Raw genomic sequence first — 20,632 nt, 5'->3', positions numbered from 1 at the left:
ACATGCTGCCAAGTAATAGTTTCATGATAATACGTACATTGATGAGGCAAAAGATTATGACCATCCTGTTTAATAGCTTGTTTAGCAGTATTTGGAACGAAATTCACCACAGATTCTAAGTATCAGGGATCCGACAGTTTGTTGGTAGGTTTGTAACGTGGCAGTAGATGTCTACGCACGGGTCATGAAATTCGTTTAGTAAAGAACGGGTCTCTGATATGCGTACCCAAAGATGTCGCCCCCTGCTGGGTTCCACAGGATTTACGTCAAGAGAATTTGGACGCTGAGACGTCAACATGAGTTCACTATAACGCTCCACAAATCACTGTAGCACGGTTCTGCCTCCCAGGCATGGACAATTATACTGCTGAAAAATGTATAAGATGGCTGTTTTTTGATGATGTTATTGGATGTGTTAATATTTGTAAAGGAAAATGTTATATTTGAAGAATTGTGGTCAGAGAAACAGTTGTTAGGCAATAGTATCTTTGTCTGCAATGGCAGCACTGTGGAGTCGTAGAATCTTTGACAGTCGTACGAGTAAAGACTACTCAATTACACTAGATATCGCCGTCGGGGAAGACATCGAGCATGCAGGGATGCAGATGGTTCGCGGCTGTCAGCGTGTCTTTGATTATTACCAAAGGTTCCATGGAAGCAGAGGAGAATGTCTCCCATAACATAACCTTGATGCCACCAGTCTGCTTCCATGACCCACTGCACGTTTCGAGCCGCCGTTCACCTCGATCATGGCGTTTGTGGAGACGACCATTGACCTAGTGCAGCAAAAATGTGATTCACCCGATGAGTCGACATGTTTCCATTGATCGGCTGTCGAATCCCGATGACCTGTAATCATAACTGACGATGCCGATGGGTGAACATGTGAACACGTAGGGATAGTCTCTTGCGGATCTTCATGTTCAACAATGTGTGCTCCAAAACACCTGTGCGTGCACCAGCATGGTGCTCTTTCAGCAGAGATGCCACAGATAACCATCTATCCTACTTGACAGAGCACACAAGCTTCTGAACTCCACGTTCCAATGAAGAGCTGTGGGGGTTCAGCCATTTAGCGCCCAGCAGTAGTTTCACTGTACTTCTACCTCTTTCCGTAGATTCTCAGGACAGTAGCACGTGAACATTCGACCGCCTTCGCCGTTTTCTATGTACTCGAACAAAGGCTTTGTGTAATAATAATATGCCCTTTACCAGAATCACTAATCTCAATGGATATCCGCATTTGCAGCCCATAGGTTCGCTAGGATGATGGCCCGTCAGTTTCTGCTCCGCTTACTTACTTGTGTTATGGCATCACGTGCCTGCAATGACACCAGAAGATATTCACCGTCGCGGGGGGCAGTTGTCTTAATGTTTTCGCTGATAATGTATGGTTATTTCAGTTTAGGCTCTCATCATTTCAAGTGGTCTACGTTAATCTCTAAAGTTGTTATATTGTTCTTCCATCTTTTCCTTCAAATCACCAAGATGCTTATGTGCAGTTTTCCAACATCATATTCTCAAACTCTTTGCTATACTTGTATCACTGTGCTCAGTTGTTTTGTACTGTGTCAGTTTCAACTGGCTAAAGACCATTGGCTGTCAAAGACCAAGTAAATAAATAAAATATAGTCTCTGCTTCCATCCAAACTCGTTTCTTTCCACTGGACCAGTAATTAATTTTAAAGATATTTTTGCAGGTTCTTGTTTTCACCAATACAAGGGAAGAGAAGACGGTAGGAGATTATCATGGAGGAGAAGGACAGTGATTAAGTTCTTCAACTTGCACTATGGTCAGTTAATTCAAATACCCGTCACGGACCGACAAAGAGTATAGAGGGTGTGCATGAAGTCCAGGAACTTTCAGTTATGTATTGCACAAGAACTAAACGTTGTACAGATGTCATACATATTGCATTTTGAAGAGAAACTCTGAAAGTTTTTTCTTTTTTCTTTCAAACATTCGATATGTGAACCATGAGTGACCCGGCAGACATCAATACCGTAATCGAATTCTTGCCATACCCATTCCAGCATGGCATCGTCGACTGTGGCAGTCGCTTCTCGTATTCTCTCCCGGAGCTGTGCTACATCACGTGGTGGAGGCGGTACATACACCAGATCTTTAATGTGTCCCCACAGAAAAATGTCACACGGAGTGAGATCTGGTGATCGGGGAGGCCATTTCATGAAGCAGCTGTCCCCTTCTGTAGCACGGCCGATCCTACGATTCGGCAGTTCCTTTTTCAGTTACCCACGAACTTCACGATGAAAATGGGGTGGAGCCCCATCCCACTGAAAGATGAACGGAGAGTCCGATTGCGTTTGAGGCATCAGCCATTGCTGCAACATGTCCAAGTAGGAATATTCAGTGACAGTTCTCGGCGAAGAATTTTCGACATGACAAGGCACAAAAAACATTTACTTTTGGGGAATCACACTCAAATTCAGTGCATTGGTGTGGATGCCTTGGCCCCCAGATTCGACAATTATGCCTGTTCACTTTCTCATTAGTGTGAAAAGTGGCTTTGTCGCTAAAAATTAAGCGATCAACAGTGCTATCCCCACCCTCATTCAACTGTTGCAACTCAAAACGCTTGTCTTTGTCGTCGTCACTGAGCTTCTGTACTAGCTCCAGTTTGAATGGTTTCATAGACAGCCTCTGTCGCAGGACTTTCCATACTGTTTGGAGCCATTTCGAGTTCATGGGATGCACGACGCACCGATTTCTTTGGACTCCTTATGAATGTCTCTCGTACGCGTTCCATATTCACTTCACTCACGCTGGGACGTCGGCTTTGTGGTATCGATAGCAACGATGCCACGGAATAGTTTCTCAAGTTGGCACTACGAGAGACACAGACGACAGCGCCCTCTAGCCGGTGCTGTCGAGGTGTACGAGCTCCGCGACTGCTTCAGCCCATTTGATCAGCTGCAGCCAGGACACTTCGCTTCAGCATCGCACCTACGTACAAAGTTATGTAATCGTTTATCACCTTGTTTTTACACCAGTAAACCATTTTCTTGCAGTACCGACTTGTTACATTTTCCCGTTCCTACCGACACGCCACCCACCTCCCAGGCGGGATACAACATTTTTGGCAACGTGGATGCCGCATTTCATCTCCTATCGTTTCCTTTTTTCTCGTTAATGCTTCAGCTTTTCTTTTTATTTCACTGTGTGATCGTTGGGTGTATGACTGTTTCCCCCAGTTCCTATAAAACTTTAATTTGTGTACCCCATGGCTTCGCCATAGGTACAGGCTTCGCTGTCCGATCTTGTACGTTTTCAGGCTCAGCAAATGACGCAGCTGCTTGCTGCCATGAATAGACTGGTCACACTACACACTACAGCTACTTTGGCGTCTCCGACGCCACCGCTTGTACCGACGCAGTCGCCGACGGCGCCGCCATTTCGTGCTTTCAATCCTGATATTGAACGCTGGCCAGAATACATCGCCCAGCTCGAGGCACACTTCACAGCTTACAGTGTACCAGGTACAGAGCAGATTGCTTTTTTTCATTGCCAACGGGGATGTTGTGTTGTACCATGTGCTCGTGAAATTGTTTCCCACCACCCGCCCAGAAACTAAAACTTGCGACGAAGTGATTGAAGCTTTGAACTCCCACTTCCGTAACAGTGTAAATGTGGTAGCTGCACATTACAAATTCTTTCGCCTACGGCGTGGCCCTACTAAGTCGAATAAGTCTTGGTTAGCGGACCTTCAGGGACTAACTTCTGATTGTGATTTTAATGGCTCATGTGGATGCTCACATGTGGATATAATTAGAGACGCTACTGCGCAGAATGTGTCGGATCATCGCATCCGGGAACAAATTCTCAGCGTTAAAAACCCGTCTTTGCAGGAAGTAGTGGACTTGCTAGACAGACAAGATACATCAGACATGGCTACTTCCGCGTTCGACGTAACTCCGGGTGAGTGTACAGTTAGCGCGGCACAACACGTGCCCTTCCGCCCGGTCCTAGCACTGCTAGCCACACCGCGCCGTTCGCGCGCAAGTAAACATGGTTCAGACCAGGCACCCTCTAAGAAACTGAAATCATGTCCTAACTGCTTTCGTGCCCACCAATGGGACAGTTGCCCATCCCGTCAGCACAGTGTTATTTTTGTAGCAAGAAATGACACGTGCAAGCTGTGTGCAGTAAGAGAAACTCTATAATTCCCAACTTGTCTCCCGTTCGCGTGACTCGCGTCGGTGTCACCGCAACGGCAACCGCATTGATTCACATCATTTATTCCAAGCCTTCTGCTTCACGTGCTTCTACAGCTCGTCGTGTGAATCAAGTTTTGCCAGACACCTCTCGCATTCAGCACGATGCGAGAAAACTTTTTGTTACTTTGAACATTTGTGGACGTTCTGTTCGCATGCAGCTGGACACTGGTGCGTCAGTTTCTTTACTGAACAAATCAACGTATGACTTGCTTGGTTCGCCCCCGCTCCCGCTTTGTCGTTCACATTCCGCACTGACTGCATTTACTGGACAGGAAATCTCAGTGCTCGGTGTGTGTGGTTTGCAAGCCACGTATGGTGCAACGACCCGTACAGTGTCTTCCCATGTGCTCCGTTCTAGTGATGCTACGAACATTTTTGGCATGGACGCATTTGAACTCTTTGGCCTCACAATTCAGGACAATGTACATTGCATCAACGTTAGTGACCATGCAGACAGTATTGCCGCACTATGCGATGATTTTACTGAACTCTTTTCTGGCGGACTTGGCTGCGCCACAGACTTTGCAGCACATGTTGTAGTTAAAGACAATGCCATGCCTGTTGTCCGGCGCTCACGCTCGGTACCGCACGCACCGCGCGACGCCGTAGCTGCTCAACTTACGCATTTGCAAGAGTGGTGTCATTGACCTGATTTCTGCTTCGCCATGGGTTTCGCCTACAGTGTGTGTGAAGAAACCAAACGGTCGTCTCCATATTTGTGCTGACTGAGTCTACAGTAAATCCCCAGACAGTTGTAGCTACATTTCCCTTACCGCGTCCTGGAGGCATTTTTGGTAAGCTTGATGCGGGAAAATTCTTTTCCACGATTGACTTGCGAGACGCCTACTTTCACATTCCGCTCGACAAATAGACGCAGCGCTATTTTGTGATAAACACCCACATTGGCTTGTTCAATTTCGCAGCCTTCCGTTCGGTTGTACTTAGGCTCCTGCTATTTTTGTCTTATTTGCAGTAGTTGTGTGCCACTGCCCCTGGTTGAACCAATTATCTGGACGATATAGTTGTATCAGGTCGCACCCCTGACGAACATTTGCAGAATTTGCGTGCCTTACTTACTGTACTTTTGCAGGCAGGACTCAAGTGTAACAGAGACAAGTGTAAATTTTTTTCAAACTGAGATCCAGTATTTAGGACATATGATTAATGGACAGGGTATCCACCCCTCACCGTCACATCTCAGTGCGATTAGAGACTTGCCAGCACCCAGGAACTTGAAAGAACTTCAGTCTTTGTTGGGCAAATTACTTACTATATTCGGTTTATACAAAATGAGCGCCTTTGCATCGCCTTCGGCTTAAGAACGTTCCCTTTGTTTGGTCTTGGGAATGTGACGCTGTTTCCACAAGCTCAAATCTGCTTTGTTGAGTGATCGCTGTTTGATTCCTTTCGATCCCTCCAAACCAATTGTTTTGGCTGTCGATGCATCTTCTCACAGCATCGGAGCGGTTCTCTCGCACCGCGTTAATTCTGTCGGTCACCCGATCGCTTTTGTGTCTAAATTGCTCAATTCTGCCCAGAAAAACTATTCTCACATCGAGATGGAGCTTTAGCTATTGTCTATGGAGTAAGTTTCATGATTTTTTTACGGTCGAAAGTTCTATTTGGTCACCGACCATAAGCCTTTGACGTCGTTGTTCCACACGTCAAAGCTAGTTCCGGCCCATATTGCACAAAAGTTGCAAAGCTAGTTCCGGCCCATATTGCACAAAAGTTGCAACGTTGGTCTTTGTTTTTGTCCAGCTAAAATTACGAAATTTTGTTTCGGCCTACGGCCCAGCATGGCAATGCTGATGCTCTGTCTCGTCTGCCTATCGCTCCTGACGCATTGTTTGATTCTTCTGGACTGTCATGTATGTTTGATTCGCATGATAAGGACTTAGCTGATGGTTTTCCGGTGGATTTTCGTCGCATTGCTGCCACGACAGCCGCCGATGCTTCTTTACAGATTCTTTTGCAGTATATTCGTACTCGATGGCAACCAGAAATCCTCAGATTGCTGCACGCTGGTCATTGGGGTATAGTGTGGACGAAGCAATTAGCGCGTCACTGCACTTGGTTCGGCATTGATAGACAAATTGAGACTTTGCTTGCTAACTGTCGCTCTTGCGCGGAGCATGAATCTGCTCCCCGCCAGCGCTTCTTTGCGTGGCCAACTCCTGCTGCGCCGTGGCAGCGCGTTCATATTGGGACACCCGCTGGTTGATAGTTATTGATGCATACAGCAACTTTCTTTTTGTTGTACATATGCCGTCTACTACCTCTGCCAGCACTATTCGGGCTTTGACATCTATTTTTTTTGCATTGAGGGCCTTCCTGAAGTTATTGTCTCTGACAATGGCTCCCAATTCGTGTCTTCGGAGTTTGAAGTGTTCTTTGCTGCCAATGGCAATCGCCATCTGAGCTCAGCCCCGTTCCACCCCAAGTCGAACGGCGAGGCTGAACGCTTTGTGCGTACGTTTAAGTCGCAGATGAGCAAGTTGCGCGTCACGTACTCTCGCGAACGTGTGCTCTTGACTTTCCTTGCTTCCTATCGCTCTCAGCCGCGCCCCACCCATTCCCCAGCGGAGTTACATGGCCGCGCCCATCGGTCGCTCCTGCAGCTATTGCACCCATCGCCGCGCACTCCCGCTGCTTCGCCTCGTTCTGGCTTGGCACCGCACGATTTGGTGTTCTATCGCGTTTCTCTGGCAGGCAGCACTGGGAACAGGGCCGCATTCTTCGCCAGCTTCGCCGCGCCTTATTTGTCATTTCTGGTCCCTCCGGCACTGTCAAGCGACGCTGGAACCAGATTCGTTTGTGCCGTCCTCGACTTTCTGCCGTTGGTTGTTTTCTGGCAGAGTTGGAGGCATGCGGCTTCCGCCGCCACGGCCCACGACGCCACCGGCGGCGCCTCCGCAGCGGTTGCGCCTCCAGGCATCGCTGCTACCGGTCCAGTCACCTGCTCCCGACGGACGCCTCCCACCACCGCCGCTGCCGCCGTACTGCCAGAACCGATGGATGCTGAGGTTGCTGTCACGTCGCCGCCGTCGCTCATGGAGTTCGTTGCTCCTCCCCCGAACATACCCAGTAGCGGTGACGGCCTGGGCAGGTTTCCCACAGGGCGTTTTCCTTGCCCGCTCGCGAGCAATTCGGGGTTGCAGACAGTTCCACTGTCCGCCCCAGCTGCGCTGCTCCTGGGTCCCTCCACCCGCCACCAGAAACCATACTCGACGTCGGTGCAACGTTTCAGGGGGGAGGGATGTGGTATCGATAGCAACGATACCACGGAATAGTTTCTCAAGTTGGCACTACGAGAGACACAGACGACAGCGCCCTCTAGCCGGTGCTGTCGAGGTCTACGAGCTCCGTGACTGCTTCAGCCCATTTGATCAGCTGCAGGCAGCCAGGACACTTCGCTTCAGCATCGCACCTACGTACAAAGTTATGTAATCGTGTATCACTTTGTTTTTACACTAGTAAACCATTTTCTTGCAGTACCGACTTGTTAACTTTTCCCCTTCCTACCCACGCGCCACCTCCCAGCGGGATACAAAAGGCTTCTCTTTGCTGGGCACAAGCAACCAATTGTAACGAATTTGTTGTGCCAGTGGTAAATGGCCTTCTTTGTTGGTGGCTTCCTACCGTACTTGGTTCTAAGCATCCGCTGAACGGCTGTAGCACACTTGTTTCTGCCGAACTCCAACACACAGAAAGCTCGCTCCGCACCTGAACTCGCCACGTTAGCGACTAGTGTTGACTATCGGCAAATTACCAAACTATGCTTTGACAGTATATATATAAAAAAACCTTTCAGGGTTTCTCTTCAAAATGACATGTATGATCTGTACAATGTTTAGTTCTTGTGCAATAAATAACTGAAAGTGTCCCCGGACTTTATGTACACTCTGTATATTCGACGAAATTTGTACATGAACTGAAGCAGCAAAGGGTATTAATGCATTCTTATCCATCCTGTTAGTGCCTTCCTATGGTGTGATCATGGGAGGGTGCAACATCCATATGTGCGTGAAGAAAACAGAAAATGGTCCCTCTAAGACTCCCAGCTTGGCAACACCATCAGTGCTATCTGCACGCACTTGCTGAGCGTTTAAGAAAGGTACCTGTACAGAGACAACCCACGACCGATTCCTAGGCACTTGCGGTCAGGCGACCCCACCGACACCCATCAGATTCTGCATGCCCACAAAGGAGCAGTAGAGAACGAAATGCAGATGAATTTCCAACTGTTCCAGCTGTTACGTAATGCACCTCTTCATCACAGCCAGGGAGAACATGTTAAAATAACTAGACGACACTCTTACCAAGTTTCTCTGAACTCTGTCCTCTCACATTAGACATAAACATTTGACATTGTCCTTAATTGCATCAGTGATGTATGAAATCATAGGTGCACTTGGATCTGGCAGAGTTGATGACAAGGGAGTAAAGTGATCTCATTTTATTGATTTCCCACCTGTATTATGCCAAGGAGGCATAGCATTTCACATAACTGCTCTGAGACTACACTTACCACTGTTCAGTGCCTCAAAGGTGCAGTGTTATATACACTGGTGTATAATTGTCTCAAAGCTTCCATATGTAAGAAAAAAGCATAAAATTTCAGTTTACTTCATGCATTTATTGCTAGATGAACCAGTCTTGAAACAAAGTGAATGCATATCGTTTACCATTTATTACTAACTAGAAATATGTCTGCTGAGTGGTCATCGCAGAATGCCATGCAAGGGGCCTGGATTTGGTTCCTATCTGGATCAGAGACTTTCTCCACATAGGACTAGGTGGTGTTGTCCTCGTCAATTCATCCTCATCGATGTGTGACCTGCCAAGGTGGCGTCAACTGAAGTCTTGCACCACGCGATACATGAGCTTAAAGCCTGCGAAGATCCTGACAAATAGTCCCCGCCCACCCCACTTAAGCTCCACATCAGCAAGATGCTCCACCCAGCCGGAGCAAAACGATACACATCGTCACAGATATGTTACTCCTAGAACGAGAAAATGAACAATTTTCAACGTATAATGCAAAGACTTTAAGTTTCAGGTATTAATGTAAACATTTATAGACACGAATACGATTATAACTGTGTGTTACTGATGAAGTAGAAGTGTCTATAACTTAAAATGGATTACTGGTACCTAATGGTATTTACAACAAGTGGAACAAAAAATTCACAAATGATTTAAATTAATAAATGAAAGCAAAGTACAAACGCGCTGTCTGTTATTTGTGTGGGCCAATTACCATCAAATTAATAGCTTATTATGTGATCTTTTGGGAAAACTACACTTCGCAAATAATATGGTTGCAAATGTTACGTATGTCGGTAATAAAAACTTACGATGCCGCAGATGGCAACAGTTTCTTTTATTCATCCAAAAAATCTTTCCAGATTATAAGACACAGAACAAACACACATCAAAACAGCAACACAGCACAGTAAAAATACTGTAATATGTCAGTAGAGACATAAATGTAAGCTTTATCCACCAGCTTGCACTATTTGCACTAGCTTCACTGTCTTGTTTCTAGTATCTGTATCTAACATCCAAAAAATTCTGCTACAGAATAGAAGCAATAATCTAATAAGAATAGACAGGCCTACTTGTTTGCAATGTCCTCACTTGACTCAAAATCTTTGTTTATAAAATGTAGCTTGACTCATTAGACCTAAAGAAATGACGAATATAAAAATCATACTGATAACAAAAGCGTTATGCAGCCAGTTGTATTTTCCATACATGACACATGAGGTATTTCATTATTATAGTATTAGCGTCTGTATGTAAAGTTAGAAGTAGGTGTATAGCAACCTATGAATTATTGTTATAATTACCAAATACTTCAATGGAATGACTAATTCGCTTCAAAATTAAGTACTATTTACTGATCTACTTTCAGTTTATCTGTAGTGACTTAAATGTTGCGTGGGTGCAGGAGTGCCTTAAGAAGTAAGAGCTCTTATTTTGTATGCTTGCTGTAGTGTCCATTCTTGTTACGAAAATGAATACTTAGCGTTTTCAGTAATACTTTTTCTTGAAAGTAATTCGTTTATTACAAATCCCAATACTTGAGACTTAGGCCGAAATTTTGTGTTACATAAACATTAAAATATCTGCTTAAGTTTTCTTAATAATTTAAATTTTGTTAAAACAAGGCAGCTGTTAGTTCCAGTGGTGTCTATTCTTACCAGAAAAGTGTAATTAAACGTTTTAATTCATTTTTACCAACACAGTTCATATTGTTTACTGTTTAGACAGACGTGATGTAGGCATACAATTTCTGAGTTGCTAACGTTTATAAACATATCCAAACATTCTTTATAACGTGATTCTCTAAAACCAAAGTAATTAGTAATTAAATATTCTGCCACTGTATCTCTAAATCAGTACGTAAACAGCGGCAACAATTTATCGTCGTGTTTGTGTAGTTACAGCCAGTCTCACGTCCTTGACAAATTTGAGACATTGTTTAATGTTGAACTTAATTCTTCTGTCGAATCTAATCATGAGTGAGAAATGCAGGAGCTGTTATAGAATAGTGAGTAGGGCGATTTGTTGCCAGTCTTGTAGAAAATATTCTCACTGTGATTGGGGGGAAAGGGGGGGGGGGAGGGGAGAGATGCAGTGCGGAGAACATTGAGAAAACAAAAGAGGCTCACTCCTGGAAATGCAGAGTATGCAGTAGGAACATTTTGTCTGAAGAACAGAAAAGGAAGCAAACAGGAATTGATCAGGATCAAGAGAGGTAAAGGGGAGGACAGTGGTACAGAACTGGCAGTTGGTAGGAAGAAAGAGAATGTGATCTGATAATTTTATTATCAATGCCAAGAACAGGTATCTACTACTGCCAGAGTTAAGTGGAGAAGAGCCTCAGGTAGGACCAGGAACAGGAAATGTACAACACATTTCAACCAATATGAGGAAGCCTAGGAGTATACAAGGAGTTGGGAAGAAAAAATGTGCTGCTGCTAGATAGTAGTCATGGGCAAGATGTACGCCTCAGTTACAGAAAAAATTAGGGTAGCATACAAGGTCATGAGTATATTCATACTAAATTCAGGGCTTTGTCAAATGATGGAGGACTTAGGGTCTTTAGCTACAGATTTCTCAAAAGATGACCATGTGGTGATGGTGGGTAGGGGTCGGAAACAGTTGGGACAGGAATGGGTCATAAGACATAGGTGGTGACCTGGACAAGACAGTTTCCCTGACTCATGGCACAAATGCACACTTTGATGAGTTGTTCCAGTGTCATGATCAGCCACACATGTATGGAACTTTGAGGCAGATTAATGTGGGGTTACAGAAGGCATTGATGGCAGCCAGGTTCACACATGTTGCTGTCATGCCAGTCGATATCATCATGGCTTGTCACTAAACATGGCCTAGTCCTAAGCAGGAAGAGGAAGAGAAGATTGGTACAGTAGATTCATCACAGTATATGGAGTGTACCTCGGGCCAAGCATGGTGAAATATTTGCTGTCATACACAGGAGAAGCTGATCCTTTTTATGATAAATCCAGATAATAGATTTCCCCAACTAAGGAGTATCTGCAGCAGATAAAAAGATCTGATACAATAGTTTTCAATATGGATATTTTTACACGTCATAAGAAAACAAGAACCCATCAGAAGAAGTATCATGGGACATTCCAGAGACTTAACAACTCTTCATCAAATCATACAATCAATAAAACATAAAATACAACAGTCTGAAGGTGAGATCCAATCTTTGTACTGCACAGTAGTTTCTGTCACTGAGCACTGGTGTAAAGACACAGAAATCCAACATGTATTATTAGCATTGTATGAAAGGACAGACCTTACCGCAGGGCTACTTCGAAAGGGTTGAAGATTGTGCATTTATACAAGAAAAGGAATGTGGCTCAAATCAAGGTGTGTCCTTGGTACAATGAGTGAAGACAAACACTTTGAAATATCAGCTACTGAATTAACAGGGCTTGATACAACCAAAAAATTAATCATATTGTATGTGCATCAAATTCCTGGTAGTAATGTGGGAACTTTTTTAAATACATGAACAGAAGTTCTAAAAGTCTCAGACACTAAAGTAAACAAACCTTTCTGTGGAGACATAAACACAAATATCAAAACAATACAAGCAGAACCCTCATCAATATTCTTCAGAGTTTTCTCATGTCCCTGTTGGTCAATAGTGTAATAAATATTACTGCAGTGACTCCATTGGTGATTGACAATGTGGCCACAAACATGGACAGGGAAAAGTGTGATGTAGCTGAAAAATATCTTTGGCTGTCAGACCATTTCTGGCAAATAACAGTAAAATCTCGCATAGGAAAATCCCCGAACTGCAAGCTTGTGGAAGACATCTATCAGAAATAAAAATAGAAGATATTTCAAAATAACAAGCAAACCAAAGTTGAGATGAATTATATGGAGAAACTGATGTAAATGTGAAAATCTCTAAATTCTCAACATTTTTAAATTGAATTTTGAAAAGACATTTCCAGTGGTACCTACATCATATTAGTATCTCACAAAACAAATGGATAACGGCAGATATTAAAAAGTCCTCCTGAGCCATTAAGTACCTCAGTTCCATGAAAAAGGCATGATGATTCAGAGTTCTTAAATAATTATCTGAAAGTTATGATAAAACTATCAGGGCTCAAGTATCTAATGATATGGTTTTGATGATGGTAGAAGGGAGGGATCTTGCCTTTACAAGTGTGTGTGTGTGTGTGTGTGTGTGTGTGTGTGTGTGTGTGTGTGTGTGCGCGCGCGCACGAGTGTATACCTGTCACTTTTTCCCCCTAAGGTAAGTCGTTCCGCTCCTGGGATTGGAATGACTCCTTACCCTCTCCCTTAAAACCCACATCCTTTCGCCTTTCCCTCTCCTTCCCTCTTTCCTGATGAGGCAACAGTTTGTTGCGAAAGCTTGAATTTTGTTTGTATGTTTGTGTTCGTTTGTGTGTCTGTCGACCTGCCAGCACTTTCATTTGGTAAGTCACATCATCTTTGTTTTTAGATTATATATATATATGGTGTGTGTGTGTGTGTGTGTGTGTGTGTGTGTGTGTGTGTGTGTGTGTGTGTGTGTTGGAATGACTCCTTACCCTCTCCCTTAAAACCCACATCCTTTTGTCTTTCCTGATGAAGCAACCGTGGGTTGCGAAAGCTTGAAATTTGTGTGTGTGTTTGTGTGTTTTTTACTGTGTCTATCTACCAGCGCTTTCTCGTTTGGTAAGTCACAGCCTTTTTTTTAAATATAATGTAAGTTTTTTTATACATAATTATTTTTTATTGAGTATTATTTTGAAAACCCTCACTCTAAAGTTAAAATGTCTGATTTCATTTCTGATTTATATTACAACTCATAATACAGTAGTACATAAGAAACAACACACACTGATAACAATGCATAACACTCTAAATCAGAAAGTTATTTATATCAGTTCATAATATACGTATTTAGCTGCAGTGTACTCGTGTAAGTGTTATGCATCCTACTTTTCATCTAACATCATTTCACAACAAAGACAACTACCAACATACCTCAGATCATAAGAAGATTAGGTTGACATAGAAATTCTGGAGGTAGTGAAAGTGATTATATAATTGAATTTGTTGTGAAATTGACATTTATCACAGTAATGCAAATTTCCTCCCACGAAAAGAATTCATCAGTCTCATTATAATACTAGATCCAGTATATTTCATGACTCTTGACAATTAATTTCTCAGTAGTTAGCATACATTTCTTTCTTGAGATCATTCTTGGTACGAAGCTATGGATCACAACTGGAAATGTAGCTATTCTATTATCCTCTGAAAAGTTTTGTGCATCACCACAAGACTTCAAATATTATCAATTATCTATAGTGTGAGACCTAATATTTTTATTTTAAAAGTGTTCTGCACGGAAGTACAAGTTTCATTAATTACATCTTTATGCAGTCACCATCTTGGCTATTGGACATAGAGATGCATAACAAGAACCCCAGGGATTATCTGTAAACACACAGAACATAGAAAAGATTCATGTACGGGTGATATACCCTGGCGAGAAAAAAGGGACCAGACTCCATTCTGGCTCAATGTCTCATGTTATTAAAATATCCTAACTGTTCAATACGTCATGTGTATTGGCATGATATTAGGTGTTACCAGTTCTCAACTCAAGCAAGCATCAGTACTGTGGTACATGGTGACAGCACTTGGATTTTGTTGAAAAAAAACCAAGAAACTTGCCAGAAATATATCCCAAGAAACTGCAAGATAATGAGATTAATGGTGACTTAATTCCTTTATTTGTCACATACCATTTTTTCCACTATTAGACATGAACAATAACCTAGCTTCATGGGAAGTGATATACCAATTAGAACCATTTGTGATGTATACACTGCAAAAATGAACTCTATCACAGTGCAGTGGAGTGTACTGTTTTTGAGACATTAATGAAACATGAAATTTGTGAACCATCCCGAATCTGAATCCAGATACCACACTGGTTTTTGTGGAGTAGCTCTCTTGCCAATTGAGCCAGTCATCAAACTTTGATAATCTACTACCTCTGTCCATATCTTTCCAAACTAACCATTGGCTCTCTCCAAGACCTTCCAGGAACACCTTTATTGATTGAAATGATAGTGAAGAATTCTTACTCTCAGCCTAGGGGCTGAGTTTCAGTTCAATGTAGAGAGATATGGAGGGAGGTGCTAGGGATAAAATTGTGAACCTCTTGTGAGATTTGCTTCAGAGGCTCAATTTGTTTTCACCTTCAAGACATTCACATTACACAACATATTTAGGATGACTATTTTCTTGACACCACAGCACAGTGAATAGCATTTAATTATGTTGGACAGGCAATGCAATAATGAAAATGAAAATTCTTCAATGATATAATTTTATTGCATCATTAACTTTCTATAAATTACTAACACAACAGAGTAAACCAAATTTGGGGAACAGGGTGACTTTAGCCTGGGACTCAATATCTGAGGAGGTTCCAAGAGGATACCATTATCTTTGGGAGTATGGTAATGTCAACAGATAATCATTAAAAAAAATTGCAAAGGTCACAAATGAATTCCTTTCACTTCACAAACTACAGTCTCAATCATAGATGGTTAAATTCTCTCACTGGTCATACAAATGATGTAGCAAACTATATTTGAATATTCAGATAACTATATTTGAAAACACAATCTGTGCTATACTACATGCCACAATTTCAGTTGTTTATTTGGATAGTACACATTAACATTTAAAAGTTGTAAAATTTAGAACATTATGAAATAATTCCATACATACAGTACCAACAGTACAATGAAATTACAACATGATACATACATTGTACCTTGTATAAAATAAAAATTTACTGAGTACTCTGACAATATACAACCAATCATTTAATTGCAGATACATTAGTACAAAATGAAATGACATGAATAATAAAGTATTACAAGAAACAGATTACAAGTGGACATACAAAAAACATAATTACATTGGCCACTTAAGGAGAAATACTGCTTCTACCATGATGACAGTGAGCAGACAATCTTACATTACTATAATTAACAGACATAAATCTTAAGAGTTGAAAGTACCTATTTGTCTTTACCTCCAGCAATTTTGATGTTTTCAAACCTTTAAAAGCAAGCTTGTGTAGGTCACAAGTGCAGTAGTAAGGACATGGAAAACATTCCGAGAATCTATCACCAGTGTCCAATTGGGACATTCTTATGTTTGTCAATAGTCATGCATTAGAACACAACTTCTGCAGTGATATGGGAAATACCTAACTATTTCAAAAAGATAAAATTAATAATTTTTGCAGCTGTGTTATATTACACCATTGTGTGGATTATGCTACAAGAAATCTTGCGCAATGATGATGATACCACCATTTGTGTTGAAATTGTCAGAAAGATAGATAAAAATTCCCGTCTGTTCATCTCAGAGTAGCACTTACACCCATGTCTTCAATATTTGCTCCATGTATTTGAATTAAACCAGCAATTAATGCTGGTAAGTCAAATGAGTGCTTTTAAATGCGAAGTGTGTTGACAAGAGTATAATTACAGAAAGAATCTGTCAGCATGTTTGCAAAAACCATCAACAGGAGCTGCCTGTTGCCACTAAAGCTACTGTAACTTCTTATCAGTGCTACGTGTGTGACAAAATTTTTTCTCTTAAAAATAGTTTGTATCGCCACCAACGAAATATTCTTGGTTGCCAGGAAGGGGGTTGTTGTTCAAGTGTACATCGTGCCGATTTGAAAGTAGTTCAAAACGGGGTTGGATAGATCATTTACAAACTGCTCATCAAATTGAAGTTAATTCCGAAGATCTGCAGTTCTCAAATGAAGATGAGTTTTTACAGTAGAAAGAAGACACTGAACACACGACACATTCAAAGTTTATTAAAACGCATAGGTCTACTAGCTCTACACATTATTATGGCTGCCATCGCCCAGGTAACTTCATCTCCAAAGGTAAAGGCAGAAGACATCTTACATTGACAGTCAGCAACAAATTTTTGTGTTATTATTCAGACAAAATTGATAGTTCTATAAAGGTGGCATATACTCCACTGCAAGTAACTTTTAAACCAGAATCCAAACACACTATGTTATAAACTTTAATCATCAATAATTGCATGGATATTCAAACGCTCTCACTTAGAAACAATAGCTCGTTACATGATAACTCAGTATCTCTTATTCGACTGCCGTGCCGTGACATGCGGCCGTCACCGTTCGTAGCTAGGTGGCGCTCCCGCGCTCAGCCGAGTTGCGGTGCGCCTCTATCGCCGTTTGCGCCTACTGTCGTGGCGGCACTGTTAAATGTTGTGGCACTGTCACAACACTTTTCCCCCCTTGAAAAAAAAAAAACATTCACTTCCTTGGAGACATGGACAGTGCGGAGACATCCATGGCCTCTTGTGAGGCCCCGAGAAGGTCCTGCGGAGAGACACGAGAGTATGGTCGAAAATGTCCAGGACGGAAGCTCGTGCGTGGAACGTGCCTCCTGGACGAGATGATGGGTGAAAACTCCGGAGCAGCATCCATAGGTGTCGTGGACCTGGGGGTGTGCTCCAGCGAGATGGGTCCCGGAGAAGGCGGCGTCGCGACTGGGGCCGGTTCCGGCGTACTCGGAAGCGGTAGCAACGTCGGCTGCATCAACACGTACGGTAGATCGGCAGCAGCGACAGGAGTGGCTTCTCGGGCTGGTGGAGGCGAACGAAGGGGCGGTGGCACCGGCGTGGCCACCACTCGTGGGAGCATCTGGTCGTAATGGCGAACAACCGTGCCGTCGTCCGTACGTATTTCACAAAGCCGGCGGCCGCGAAGAGCCTTGACTACCCCTGGAATCCATTTAGGGCGAGATCCATACCCTCGTGCCCACACGTCGGCGCCCACCGAGTATTTTCCCGCACCAGGGGACACAGCACAAGGCCTGACAGGGTGCAGCAGAGTGTGCGGTTGGCGGCCATGCAAGAGTTCAGCAGGGCTGCGATCACCCAGAGGCGTGAAGCGATAAGAACTCAGAAATTGCAGCAGAGCGTCATCTGTGGAAAAATCACTAAGGAATTTTTTCATCTGGCTTTTGAAAGTGCGGACAAGGCGCTCGACCTCCCCATTCGATTGTGGATGGAAGGGCGGTGCTGTAACATGATGAATCCCTTGTCCAGTACAAAAATCACGGAAGGCCTGCGAAGAGAACTGAGAGCCATTGTCCGTGACGATCGTGGATGGAAGACCTTCTAGCGCAAAGATTTTGGACAAAGCCAGCGTCGTCGCCGCAGTGGTGGGCGACGGACATCGAACAACAAACGGAAACTTCGAGAAGGCGTCAATCAACAGTAGCCAATAAGTACCGAGGAAGGGGTCGGCAAAGTCAGTGTGCACCCGTTCCCATGGCTGCGCCGGATCAGGCCACGGAGAGGGCATTGTACGGGGTGCAGCCAGTTGTTGAGCACACTGACCACACGCAGCAACCATGTGGGCAATGTCCGAATCAATACCGGGCCAATAAACGTGCCAGCGGGCCAGGGACTTAGTCCGAGAAATACCCCAATGGCCTTCATGCAACAGTTTGAGAACATCTTTGCGAAGAGAGGCTGGCACCACGACCCGTGGAGATGCGCCATCCGTGGCCAGAAGAACAACACCATCACGAACAGACAGACGAAGGCGCAAGGCATGGTAGTTGTGAAGGGGATCCGATGCCCGGCCCTTGGTCCTGTCCGGCCAACCCCGTTGAACAAAACCGATCACCTGACGCAGGACCGGGTCCCGCGCAGTAGCTGACGCGACCTGCGAACCTGTAAGTGGAAAACCCTCGACCACACGACGTTCTTCCTCATCAATGTGGAAACAGAGTAGTTCATCACGATCGAAAACCGGGTCGGGGCCTATCGGCAATCGCGACAATGCGTCAGCGTTGGCGTGCTGGGCCGTGGGGCGATAGTGAATCTCATAGTGAAAACGAGACAAGTATAAGGCCCAACGTTGCAGACGGTAAGCTGCCTTATCCGGAAGCGACGCCGATGGGCTGAACAGAGAGACCAGCGGCTTGTGGTCGGTGATGAGGTGAAACTTAGAACCATACAAAAAAACGCTGAACTTTTTTAGAGCATAAATGATAGCGAGTGCCTCCTTTTCGATTTGACAGTAACGCCGTTGTGCATCGTTGAGGGTCTTGGAAGCATAGGCGATGGGTCGTTCTGACCCATCCTCATACCGATGGGCGAGAACAGTCCCTAGGCCATACTGTGACGCGTCAGTCGCCAGAACCAAGTGCTGACCCGGACGGAATGTGGCAAGACAAGGTGCCGACTGCAAATGAGTCTTCAGGCGGACAAAAGCCTGCTCACACTTGTCGGACCAACAGAAAGGGATGTTTTTGCGTAACAGCTGATGCAGAGTATGAGCTACCGCCGCCGCGGATGGAATGAATTTGTGATAATAAGCAATCTTGCCTAGAAACGCCTGAAGTTCTTTGACCGTGGACGGCCGGGGTAGAGCGTTAATGGCCGCAACGTGCTGACGTAGAGGACGTATACCCTCACGGGACAAGTGGAAACCAAGATACACAATGGAGGGTTGGAAGAACTGTGACTTGTCCAGATTGCACCTCAACCCAGCTGAATGCAAAACCCGAAACAGGGAACGCAAATTGCGAAGGTGCTCCTCAGTGGAGGCCCCCGTGACAACAATGTCATCCAGCCGGGAATGGAAGCCGTGAGCTGTTCCAAAAACCGCTGAAAATTGGCCGGCGCGCTAGCGACGCCAAATGCTAACCGCTGGTACTGATACAACCCACAAGGAGTGTTGATGACGAGAAATTCCTTGGAAGAAGCATCCAGCGGCAACTGATGGTACGCCTCCGATAAGTCAAGTTTGGAAAAGAACTGGCCCCCAGCGAGCTTGGTAAATAACTCCTCATGACGGGAAAGAGGATAAGTGTCAATGAGGCTCTGAGCGTTGACAGTCGCTCTAAAATCACCACACAATCGCAGACTCCCGTTTGGTTTAGAAACCACCACGATTGGCGATGCCCATTCGCTCGAGGTAACAGGAAGGAGAATCCCTGAAGCTGTTAACCTGTCTATCTCAGCCTTGACAGGTGCACGCAACACCACCGGAATAGGGCGTGCCCGGAAAAACTTAGGGCGAGCTGTACGTTTAAGAGTAATGTGGGCTTCAAAATCCTTGGCACGACGCAGACCAGCAGAGAACACGGACGAAAATTCAGAACACAATCCATCCAGCTGTTGATACGGAATATCCTCAGATATTAGGTGCACATCATCATCAATGGAGAACCCGAACAACTGGAAAGCATCATAACCGAACAGGTTTTCAGGGCCCGCATGATCCACCACATAAAACGTGAGGGGCCTAACAACAGACTTGTAGGCAGTGGAAGCATCAAACTGGCCAATGATAGGAATTTTCTGTTTATTATAAGTTCTCAGATTTCGCGTAACTGGAGACAAGGGAGGGGAACCCAACTCCAAATATGTGCGAGAATTAATGAGAGTTACTGCAGAGCCAGTGTCCACTTGCATGCGAATGTCTTTATCCAGAACACGAACAGTAACATCATCTTATTTGTTTGAGAAAGCACACAGTTAACATCCATGTCCGATGCCTCGTCCTCGTCGACAGGAACATTAGGGGACTGACACACAGAAGCAATGTGGCCTTTTTCCCTACGTGAATTACACGTGGCCCAACGTTTTGGACACGTGGCCCTGTCATGCTGTACGAAACAACGTGGACAAGAAGGAAGTGCGGAACGAACCTGCTTCTGTGGTTGCTGTTTTCGCTGCGAGCGTTGCGGCCCAACGCGACATTGTTTACGCGAGTGAACCGCCA

The 20,632-nt window shown here is 44.3% G+C and overlaps 1 protein-coding gene across 1 annotated transcript in view; it reads left to right on the top strand.

Annotated features, from left to right (window-relative positions):
- The first annotated feature begins 7,250 nt into the window (after window positions 1–7,250).
- LOC126260299 (glucose dehydrogenase [FAD, quinone]-like) overlaps window positions 7,251–20,632 on the top strand; it is a 75,903-nt gene continuing 62,521 nt past the window's right edge. The window contains exon 1 of the mRNA XM_049957622.1: window positions 7,251–7,345. Coding sequence (XP_049813579.1) covers window positions 7,251–7,345 — 95 coding nt within the window. The remainder of the gene's footprint in view (window positions 7,346–20,632) is intronic.

Source organism: Schistocerca nitens, chromosome 5 (genome assembly GCF_023898315.1).
Source record: "Schistocerca nitens isolate TAMUIC-IGC-003100 chromosome 5, iqSchNite1.1, whole genome shotgun sequence".
In the NCBI taxonomy this organism is placed as follows: Eukaryota; Metazoa; Arthropoda; class Insecta; order Orthoptera; family Acrididae; genus Schistocerca; species Schistocerca nitens.
The sequence above is the reverse complement of the archived record's forward strand: the minus strand, read 5'-3'. Positions and strand labels throughout refer to the sequence as shown.